This window comes from Hippoglossus stenolepis, chromosome 10 (assembly GCF_022539355.2).
Source record: "Hippoglossus stenolepis isolate QCI-W04-F060 chromosome 10, HSTE1.2, whole genome shotgun sequence".
Taxonomy (NCBI): domain Eukaryota; kingdom Metazoa; phylum Chordata; class Actinopteri; order Pleuronectiformes; family Pleuronectidae; genus Hippoglossus; species Hippoglossus stenolepis.
The window spans coordinates 3,856,903-3,868,284 of NC_061492.1; the positions used below are offsets into that span (position 1 = coordinate 3,856,903).

The window sequence follows — 11,382 nt, forward strand, 5'->3', positions numbered from 1 at the left end:
CAACATTTTTCATGCCCTTATACACGCTACCTCCGTACATGTAGGTCGATGGCGAGATGAAATACAAGCGCACGGGAGGTTTTAATGTTTACAGCGCTCACAGCCCACATATGTGCCCCCCCTCATGTAAGTACTTGGAGGAAATGCAGGTTGAGACGTGTCCAGCTGTGCATCACGTTGTGTGCAGCGCCGCCTCTAAAAGCCCAAAGGCCTGTTTTTTGGTTTACAAGCCTCTAATCACGTTAATGACACCGTGCTCACACGCAGGAAACTTCTCAATCGATCACGGTGACAAAGAGCAAAATAAAGTGACAACGCTGAGAATCTGTGTCTGTGCACGTCCGAGGGAGATGAGGAGGAGATGAGGAGATGTGCGATTCAACCTTTAAAGTGCCATTCATCAGGGAGGACAACAAAAGGGAGTCAAAGCCATTATCCTCCCCGTCGCCCGGCAGTCTGCGTGAGAACATGAACACGCACACATGAAAACCTGCACCGTGAATAATGTGTTCAACATAGAAGACACACAGGGATGTGCATCATAAAACACAGGTTGTAGTTTTTTTTATTAGTTTAATAAAATTCTATATTTTCCTTCTTTTATTCTCCTCTCATTTTTACCTACAGACCTTTTTTATAGTTTTTACTTTTCTCTGCTCATGTTTCTTTGTCTTATTTTCATTTAAATTCCCTCATCTGGTTTATTTCCTCTTTTGTACAACACTTTGTTGAGAGAGACTTGCAATAATAACGTAATAATTGTGTTCACGTGATTTATTATGACAATAAACTGCTTTCAGACAAACTACGGACATGAATCTTTGTGAAGGAGCTTTATGTGAGAATGAAAATCTCCACGTCAGTTGCTCCGGACATTTTTCTGGAACGTTTCACGCCCAGTAAAATGTTTTTACTTCTCTCTGCTTACATTCGTTTGTCTTTTTATTTCCCTCGTTTGCTTTATTTCCTTTTTGTGAAGCTCGTTTTAAGAGCGAAATATATACGAACAGTTGTTTTAAGAGTTTTTTTGAAGGCACACATTCCACTTGTTATCACAGCAGTTTCCTCGAGATTTGAAACCAAGTTTTTGTCATTTTAATGATCCATTAAACTTTCTCATCCTCTGTTTAACAGCAGACGACCGGAGTTTGTGAAGCAGGAGAATAAAGACGTTGGTCCTGCTCGGTTCAGAGTCTCCAGCAGCAGGGACGACAGTGTGGACAAAAGACTAGACGTTCATTTATCTTCCCTATATGACCCTGATGCAGATGAGGAAAATGAAAGCAAGCAATCAATTCCTTAATTGGGTTTGTGCTATTCTAACTTGTTAAGGGGGCCTCTGTCTAGATTAAAAGGGAAGGTCAATTTCTCATTGTGACAATTACTGTATTCATCACACAGTGCAACAAAGGAATCCAGCAGAGTCGGGCCGACACTGAAGCAGATGCCTCCTCTATTGTGTGAGTCCTTCCATCACAACGTTGTGTTTATCTCACTGTAAACTCATCACGATGTGCGGACACAACACAAAAGGTGTGATCCACAATAATACAATCTACACTTTGAATGAAGCACCGTTTTAACTGATCGGTCGTTATTGGTGTTTTTTGAGACACTTCTGGTGAAACTGTTGACGGCAAAAAATCGAATGTCTTGATATTTTTAGAGGGAAGTGAGGATAGTGTCTCATATTTGTTTAGGAATCACTTTGGTGTAAACACACAGAGGCCAAATCCAAGTTAAGTCTTTAATCTCCTAAAGTTTAGTCAAGTATTTCAGTAAAAATTCAACTTACATTTATGAAAAAACAAAACAACCTTAAGCATGTATTTAAATATGAACACTCAGAAATCCAGCAAACCTTCTTCAAGAACAACTATAACTGTTCTGTCACCAGAATCTCATTAAAAAAAATAGCGAATTTTTGGCAAAGAAATAAAAGGAATAAAAGATGATCTCGGACCATTTTAAGTTTTAAATCAGAGGAAAAGCTCCGACTGATCAGTTCAGACTGAAAAACGGCTCAGACTCTGGCTGAAAATGTCTCATCAGTCATACGATGTTAAAATGCAAGGACAATGTCCCTCCAAGTATTTGTGGGTGAATAAAACATGAACAAACTTTGGTGTGTTCGGTGTGACGTGTGTCCCTCCTTTAAAAAGAGGACAAACAGCAGCAGCCCTGCTGGGGACGTTATGGGGTTCGAGCGAAGGCGTGTGGAGCCCAGCAGCTGCAGAGGAGCATTTATTTTGGCTTCCTGAGAGACAAATTAGACTGTTGACATACAGCGTGACTCAGCTTCTCCCTCTCGTCACATCAACAGTTTATTTACCGGCGCGGAGGAACCACAGAAATTAGAATAAAAATTTGATCATGTGTCCCCGCGCGCACAGAGATGCATTCAATTACCCCGGCTGAAAAACCTCTCGAGGGGGAGTGTGGAGGATTTTTTGCTGCGTAGCCATATATCAAAAAGCAAAGAGTGGGAGAGCAACCTGCCGTGTCAGCTGGTTAATTTCTGTTCCTGTGTGTTTCTCTGTTTCCTTTAGGGGGGGGGAGAAATCCGTTAAAAGCTCTCCAAACCAGGCGGCCCCCGTTTTACAAGACACGTTTAATCTTCCTGGTGTTTGCTTTGGTTAAGTCAGGGATTGGCTCTGTCCGGGGCGCGGAGTGGCGGGATGTTGGTTCCTGCCGGTCTGTGAACACTGAGCTCTTATCAGTCTTTATCTGCATTTGAACAGGTTTCTAGTGGGGGCCGAGCCGAGCCGACCGATCAGATTAAATATAGACCCTTTTTGCAAGTTGGTGATATATCAAGCACATGTCCCAGTGCTGCCTGCGGGTTCAGGCAGAGTTCATGTTATTAGTATCACAGGCCTTTCATGCTCTCAGATCCCACACAGATCAAAAGGGCTTTGTGAGGTATGCCACCATCAGGCCAATTAATGCCCACGAGTCCAGCTGCTCGGCCTGGAAGGTCCAGACCGAGCACTTTTCACAGCTAAAGGCCAAAACCTTTTCCCTCCAGAGCAAACTCGTTTTCAGGCGATTATTCAGCTCTTTGGGAAGATTTTGTAATTCACACTCCAGACGTTGCATAACAGGAGTCGCAGGACTGATCCAGATCCAGATCTGCTCCGGGTGAAATAACAAACCTGCCGGGCTGAGACGGAGCTACAGTAAACAGCCTGGAGGCAGCGTCAGGGACACTGAGGAGTGTTAGGCTCAGAAGAAGCTTGTGTAAATGAAATCTGAGGGACGAGAGTCATTCTTCATAACTGAGAAGGGCTTCTGACAGAAAGACACTGCAACAGGATACACAGCTGCTGCCGGGATTATTCTGGTAATGCATTGTGGGTGGGACAATGACAAACCTTCTCATTCTCCAGTCAGGCTTCCTCTGACCTCGTGGTGACGTCCCAAATTTGGAAGATTTGCACGATGAGGACTGAAAGATTCAGAATCTGTCTTTAGCCTTGAGACCGACTTTATATCATTATTAGTGTTTGGTCTTGTAAGTGTGGACATTAACACACTTAGTGTTGAGGCTTCATCATCCCACCTTGAACAGATTCTCCCATAAATCAGAGCATTTTAAAGTTTATAGATAATCTACATAACGACCCATAGAAGACATTAAACAAACAGTGTCCCTGCAGGTTACTGAACAGAATCAAAACTAAACACGGCTCCTCAAATGTGCCAAAGCAAAACTACTCATCAATCACAGCCTTTAAAATGAAAGCAGCAGTTTGTGGAGGGATAAATGTAATGATGCCACCTAGTGGTGACTAAAAGTCCTCAGAAAAACATGTTATATCTCAAGTTTTAAATTAAGAAACGCAATTAAGAAAAGATTGAGTGTTTGAACAAAATCTTAGAACAGATAAGAGCACAGATAATCCCTGATAAAAAAGCTTGAGGTGTCTTGATGTAAAAGGCACATTCTCTTCTAGTAGTGTTCTTTGCATTCATGAAACAGTGACGGCCATCGTGCTGATGCAAACATTTTAAAAATCCAAACACATTTTCTTTTCCTGCAGCCGATTGTCACGAGAACCAAATCTAAGACCAGAACAGTGGCCCCCCCCCACCAGAGTCGGACCTCCAGAGTCATGTTTGATTCCCTACATGTAGTTGTAGCCCAGTCGACTGGTGAATTTCTCCCTGTCGATGTTCTTGTGCTCAGGGACGTGTCTGAAGGTGCAGTCCTGCCTCGTGCAGCCTGTGGTCCTCCAGAAGAAGCACTCCTTCTTGCCCAGACTGCAACGGCGAGAAAAACAACTCGTCACTTCACCGTTAAATCTCAGGGGTGCAGAGGTTTAAAGTTAGGACTTTACCTAAAAATGGAAAATAAAAAAACTAAACTGGACAGAGAAAGTTACATAGATCTGCTTTTGTAGAAATGAGGAGCATGATTTAAAAACAATCTTTGACAGGAGTCACCAGACGACTACTGGTCCAGAGTGAATGCTGCTTCCAATCAACGTGCTTTAAAACAACAGTAAGAAGATAAAGTCTGTGGGAGGAGTAAAAATCGACACAGTGGAACTAATCATCATGATGTAGGAGTGTTCTTACCCAAGTCCACCTTGGCCTTTGAAGGGATATCGCACAGAGAGCACGACCCCTTCTAACACCATCCCCTGAAGAGGAGACAGACAGTTTCACATTTTAACTGCTCTTTACTTCAGCAAAGTAAAACTCCTTGTACCCTTTATACGAACAACACTTCTTCACTATTTAACTACTTGTATTATGTCTTCTGTGTAAAAGAGCAACTGTTAAACTAGGAGTCTAGTTGATTAAGCTGCTGGTTATTTTCAAGATTCATCACTCCATCCATAAAAATATTTATAACACAGCTTGTCCCACAACTTCTTTCTTTCCAAAACCAGTTTAGTGTTTAAAGTGACTTGTGAGTGAAAATGTTCCTGTTATTCTGATGGATGTCAAATTAATAAACGTTCACTCTCTGCTTCGTCCTGCTGAATGTTCACATTTTATCAGAGGCCAAATCCTGTAATTTGCTGATGTTTAAAACAATCCTTAAAAAAAACAGGACATACATTAAAACACTGGATGGCTCTGTCACAGTCCTCCAGTCTTGTGTAGTTCACAAAGGCACATTCGTGTTCCAGCAATATCTTGATGCTGTAGATCGCTCCAACTCTGTGGAAGACGAAATGGAGAGTTGTGAGTAACTCAGCCGAGCAAACTGGAAACTAAAGCTTAAATATATATGATTTAGTAGAGACGGAGGTTCTTCTTCTTCTACAGTGGTTCTACGGCACTTGAATGAACAATTGGTGCCACCAAGCTGATTATAATCACATAACAGTAGTGGATAGAAATGTTCTGCTGTGGAACTTCACCTGCTGAAGAGCTCATGAATTGAAGCGTAGGTGACGGTCGGAGCCAAGGCGCCAACCCAGATGGAGAAGAGCTCCCTTTGTGCAGAACACAAGAGATAAAAAACAAAACAATTGTAAGTTATACTGCACAGTGGGAACAAACAGGCAAATCACCCTTTACCCAGAAATGTGATCAGTGCACATCTACATCTGCTTCTTTCAAATTCAGTTCAGATGTTTTTACAAATACTGAACATACGGTTTCAGAGAATTCCTCGAACGGAGAGTCGGCGAATGAGACTGCGATCTGTTCTGCAGCGGAGAAGAACTCAGAGCAGGCACTCTGACCCGCTGCGCTCGATAATGATTTGCTTGTGGGACAGTCCACCCTCCCTCCTCGCCATCTTCTTCCTGCAGCACGCGTTCATCTGTATTGTCCCTGCTGGCACCGGCACCTGAAGAGAGCGAACAGTCGAAACCGCTCAAGCTACAGGACATCATCAAATTGTCTTCACGGATTTCATCTTTTGGAAACACTTGACATTTACCTTGGGGATTATTGTGACCAGCAAACAGAGCTTCAACAGCTTCCTGTAGCGTGGCGTGATTTTTCAGGGCCTCGTTGCTCTGTGCCCAGCTGAAGCCCATTTCCTGAAATGATACCAGCAGGCAGACATCAAGGCTACTTCCTCACACAAAGAAGTGATACACAAATATATGCAAGAAAATACATGCAACAGAAAGACAGTAAAAAAAACATGGACTCAAATATTATAATGCACAAGGTGACAAAAAGCCAGTTTGAGCAAATGGGTTTTCAATTAATTCAAAACATTGGAAATGTATATCGTCAAAACCCCTTCTATTGCTTTTTATCATTGCCGGGTTTTTTTTTACAAAAAGCCACCGCAGAGAAGACAATCTGCTTCCTGTTTACACCGGTACGCACGGTTCACGAGATGTGTTTTCAGATTATTTCTGATACAGAACTAAGACGCTTGCGTGAACAGACGCATTAAAAGCTACAACCGGATCTAGAGGAAGACATGAAGAAATCAAACTAGTGAGTTCAATATAAAACTGAGCAGAAGAAACAAAAAAATTAAACAAACTGCTCGATCAGCACTCCGTTTAAAAACTGCAGCATCTACAGCTTTCATCCAAGCATTCCAGGTTTTCAGCTCTGTCCCAAATCTACAAACTCCTTTCAAAAGTCAGACCTTTCCCCCTTTTCTGAAGCACATAATACATTTTTGCTGTACATGAGTTTTCCTACCATGAGGTGCAGCGTCTGTGCTCGTTTTAACTCTTGCTTGGCTTCAGCACTGGAACCGTCCAGCTGTAGCACCTCATCATAGACCAGCGAGGCCTCGTAGTATCTCTGCAGAAGACATTAACAGCAAGGAGGACTTTAAAACGCGCATTGCAAGTGAAGCTGTTAATGCTATAGGTGTTAAATCTGTTGAATCTGTATTCTGAGTATCTGTATCTAAAAGCACAGATAGTACAACCAGTAGCAGTACAGGATACGCAGTGTTACAGGAGCAGGGATTCACCTTGAGCCCACACAGAGCTTTCCCCTTCCTGAATAAACCTTTTATCCAGTTTGGTTCCATGCAGAGCGCCAGATCAGCATCTCTCAGAGCATTTTCAAACTGCTGCATTCTTTCATAACAGAGGGACCGATTTCCAAACAACCTGAAACATAATCAATTATTAGTAGACGCTGCTTCTGGGTGCTTTAATACAAGTTGCACTGAATTCATTTCCATGTTCTTACCTATATTCCCTTGGGTTGAATTTAATGGCGTCGGTAAAGCATTCAATCGCCATCTCAAACATTCCAGAAGCCGCCAAACGATTCCCTGTACCTGGAAGGACGGTCGCCGTCTGGTGAGTTCGGTGCTTTCCCATGTTTGTTTAACATCAAGTGTCAGGAAGGAAAAGATAACTCACCAGCCAGCTCTCTGCTTCTTTTTGCATACTCCTCTGCGGCTGTATCCGTTGTTTTCTGTTGCGTGTTCTCTTCTTGTAATTGCTAAAAAAAGATCAAAGTAAGACATCCAAGTACAATTTCAGCCTTTCATTTTGAAACATTACACCAAGAAATAAAAATGTATGTTTTCATTGCTCCCACCTCTTCTTTGGGCTCGGTTTTCTCTTCCTTTTGAACATCAGGATCTTCCACAACTTCAGGCTTCTTCTCCTCGAGCTGCAGAACTTCCACTAATTGGCTTTCCTGTATTTCCAGTGCAGGCTTCTGGTTACATGTCTCCTCGGGCACCGATTTAACAGCATATGAATTATTGGAATCCAACTCCTGTGGACGACAAGACGAGGTGGTTGTTTAAGGATAATCATTTTATAGAGTGACCTCATAAAAAACTCACGTCACTCCCGAAATTATGACTCAGGATTAAGACCTGACACTGCAAACAGATGCTGATAGGACTGGGTCAACACTGACCGTCAGTCTGAGGCTACTGAAGTTTAGAATCTCCTAAAGATTAAATCTCTAATCCTGAACACATCATTTATGCTTTAACATATTCCAGATTTTGTCCTTGATGATGTGGGCGTGTAACCTCGCCACCTTCTATTTGAACATCATCCTCTAAATGAAACCTTGCCTCACTTTCAAGTTCACAAGCACATTAAAATAACACACAACACAAAGAGAAAAGTACACAAACCTTTTCCTCCTCTTCTTCTTTCTTATTAATTGTAGCAAGATTTTCCTCTTTATTATTAACAATGCTCCTTTCCTCTAGTCCGGCAGCTTCGGTTTCATTTTGAGTTTTATCACATTCTGGGGATTTATTTGCTTCTGCATTATTGTCAGTAGAAGGATTTTCTTCCTGAATTTCAGAGGACTCAGACTTGCCTGGTTCTTCCTCCTGAAATGACATCAGAGCGGCCATGAAACAGCTTCGTAGTCTGGATTAGATTTCTGAACCTTTAGACGTATTTGTTAATCATAATTCATAGCAATATGAGTAACAGAAGACTTACAGGTAAAATGACTGTATTCTCTTTTTCTGATCGTTTCTTTTCCTTTTGACGCTGGAGCAGAAAGAATAAAATCTGTAGTGAGACATTGCCGAAAGAAAAAACAACATGAATCCGAAATCCCGTGAACACTCACCATCTTTTTACGCCTGTTCTTTTGCTTTTTCTCCTTGCATCGCTCTTCTGCTTTCATTTCATCTTTATCATCCTTCTGGGGGAAAAACAAAAAAACCGGTCGAGCCTTTTACCAACAAATTCACCTGTATACAATGTGCTAAATAAATATATAGATAAATATACTACTGTTTAAGCTTCTTAAATCTGGAAAGAGCATAAAAGCACAAAAGGCCTCCAGCTACAGCTGTCGCCGCTGCAGAGGCATGGAGATGAGAGACAAATGCATTACGTCATCAGTGCTTTTTGTTGTTTGTGAATGTGGCTCTTTAGGCTGGCGAGCAGCTTTCTGTTGCTGAAAATAACCATCATCATCTTCATCATCATCATCATAATCGCTGACGTCTGAAAATGAGAGGTCTTCTTCGGCATAGAAGGGCTTAGGATCTAAATATAACAAAAAGACAGCGTGTGAAACCAACACATCATATGAACCCTGAAAGACATTTTTATCATTGAAATTAACAGTGTGAACAATAATACAATCTAAATGGTCTCACCTTGATTGAAAGGTAGTAACGAGTAATAAACAGGATCTATATTCGATTGCTGCAACATTTACTACAAGTGCACTGTCTCAGTGGACTTTGGACTTTATACGAGTCTGAAGATTCTCCGTGCAGACAAACAGCTCAGGAAAATAAAGAGGAGCAGTTGAAAAAACGTAGGCGACATTAAACGTGATGCATTCTGCAGGTGAGCAGAATCAGAAGAGGAGGTTAGACAACTGGGATGAAGACAAACCACTAAACCAGCATTTCTATTGCTGGTTCAGACTCTCCACTCATCTCTTAGGGCTCAAATGAAGTCTATGGACACAGCCTATTGATTAATCATGGTGATTAAAGTATTGCACAAGCCAGGTCGTGGTGCACATTGATAACCCACGACACCAGTGCACCACCCACCCCTGGTTAAAGGTCTTATCATTAATTCTATTCTCCACTTTCACTTTGAGAGTCAGTTCAGAAGAAGCCTTACTGAAGACGCCAGTGGATATGATTTTCATGAAGTGATCGGCTCCTTGTATGTGCACCATCTTGGACTTAAGTAAATCGACCATGGCGTCCTGAAATGGAATTAGAACAGAATGGAAAATATCAGCGACTTGAAATGCACAATTCAAAAGTAGGGGCTGAAACACTTAGTTGATAATGTGGAGGAATAGAAATTCCTTCATGTCCAAACCCGGTGGTTGATTCAGAGGAGTTTTATTCACTGCGCAGTGGAGACACAACAAGGTAAAACCAGTCTGTCTGATGGTTCAGAGGGAGGTTTCATACCAGAACAATGGAGGCAACCTGGACAGGCTAACTTACAATATAGGGAAGTTGATAGAGAGATTTAAAACAGGCACGTGTCAACTATGTAAAACAGTTGAATGTCATGGCGAGAAGAGGGAAGTTGATGTCAAATGTAAAGCAAATTACTTGACTGAAAGAAAACAAATCAGCGACTACTTCATAATCAATTGTTCAAATATCTAATCACAAAAAAACTATTCCAACTTCATTTAGAAGAAGACAGAGGAAGGACCAGTAACAGATTAAGATGTTTGACTGTGTTAACTCAGGCCACAACACAGGGCTGACAATTTAATTTCATTCTATTCTATTAATGATCAGGGAAAGAAATTCCTAACACGTTAATCATCAACAACAACAACACAATGATTGTGTTGTGGAACGTGGACCTGACGACGTGTTACCAGGAGGAGACAGCGAACCAGAAAGACCTGTTCGTGTTCCTCCATCACAGTAAACACAGGATCCGCGTGAATCCCACTCACCTGTAATATTGACGCGTTCACGTTGTCTGCGGACGCGTGAGCGGCACCTGACGGGACGAGAACAGGAGTCATTACAACACGTGTCGCAACAGCAACGTTTACAACCTCAGCCAGCTAGATAACCGGTAAGCTAACCGGTAAGCTAACCGGTAAGCTAACTGGTAAGCTAACCGGTATTGCGTTTGCCGGGGCATTTCTCAGGAACAGAAACTCAGCGCTAAGCTAACACGCTAACGCAACTACAGGCATTCTTACCCTTAGCTTGTTCCTTCCGTTCCGCCATGATGCTGTTTCTAAGTTTAAAGGTGAATTAGCTTGTTAGCAGGATGCTACTGTCACCGTTTACTTCTCCTCTGCTTCTCTGCGTTGACTTCAAACCCAAATAAACAGGTTGTGAACCCCGCCCCCCCGAGAAGCGCCAACCAATGAGCGGGCTTCGTTCTGCTTCAGGGGCTCTGATTGGATGTCTCCGCCTGTCAGTCACAGTAAAGAGGCGGGGTTTTGAATGCAGTGATGTGCCTGAGTCCAATAACTGAAGAAACAGGATTAATTTATATATCATAATATGTTGTTTTATTATAACAGGGTTATTATATTAAAACAGGAATATTATTTTCTAATTTAGTTTTATTTCAGGATGTTTTTTCATCATGTGAAACACATACTGGAGAGTTTTGAACTTGATGTTGTACTTAAGGAGTGTTCAGCCATAATAAAACAATTATAATAATGAAAGGAGAAAGTTTTTCATTCCTGTTTGTATTTCGAGAATAAAGACAAAATGTAGAGAATAAATAAATTAATAATGTCAGAGATAGAATTTCTAAAGTAAACTTGTACTTCTTCTCACTCTATGAATATGAAAATTAATTCATTTTAAGCGTTTGATTTTTGTTGTCCTCATCACTGTTTGTAAATAAAACTTTTTCTGCTTATTTTTTTCACTTGTTTGTATAATTTCTCTTTTTTTATTTACATATTCGAAATAAATAATAATTAATTACTTATTCATATTCATATTCATATTATTAGTAGTAGTAGTAGTATTAAATATCT

The 11,382-nt window shown here is 41.3% G+C and overlaps 1 protein-coding gene across 3 annotated transcripts; it reads right to left on the reverse strand.

Moving 5' to 3' along the window:
- Positions 1-1,733: 1,733 nt before the first annotated feature.
- On the reverse strand, positions 1,734-10,732 carry LOC118116826 (stress-induced-phosphoprotein 1). Of its 3 annotated transcripts, none has more exons than XM_035168720.2 (18): positions 10,582-10,732; positions 10,327-10,373; positions 9,519-9,606; positions 8,770-8,924; positions 8,500-8,571; positions 8,367-8,417; positions 8,048-8,251; positions 7,492-7,674; positions 7,311-7,392; positions 7,135-7,225; positions 6,911-7,052; positions 6,631-6,735; positions 5,903-6,005; positions 5,614-5,809; positions 5,376-5,450; positions 5,070-5,172; positions 4,582-4,646; positions 1,734-4,263 (listed from the first exon to the last, which is right to left on the reverse strand). In XM_035168720.2, exons 1-18 carry the CDS (start codon positions 10,607-10,609, stop codon positions 4,128-4,130), a joined length of 1,926 nt encoding a protein of 641 aa, XP_035024611.2. In that variant the 5' UTR covers positions 10,610-10,732; the 3' UTR covers positions 1,734-4,127. The 3 variants fall into 3 exon arrangements, with proteins under 3 accessions (XP_035024611.2, XP_035024610.2, XP_035024612.2); XM_035168719.2 differs by having other exon boundaries at positions 8,500-8,574; XM_035168721.2 differs by lacking the exons at positions 9,519-9,606; positions 10,327-10,373; positions 10,582-10,732 and adding an exon at positions 9,038-9,463 and having other exon boundaries at positions 8,500-8,574.
- Between the last annotated feature and the right edge of the window lie 650 nt (positions 10,733-11,382).

Excerpts from the sequence above, each read along its gene's own strand:
- LOC118116826 (XM_035168719.2), bottom strand. The coding sequence starts at position 10,609 with ATGGCGGAACGGAAGGAACAAGCTAAGG. Across the intron at positions 7,226-7,310 it reads AAGAAGCAGAGAGCTGGCTG|GTACAGGGAATCGTTTGGCG; the intron begins GTGAGTTATCTT and ends CCGTCCTTCCAG. Across the intron at positions 7,053-7,134 it reads TTCAACCCAAGGGAATATAG|GTTGTTTGGAAATCGGTCCC; the intron begins GTAAGAACATGG and ends ATTATGTTTCAG.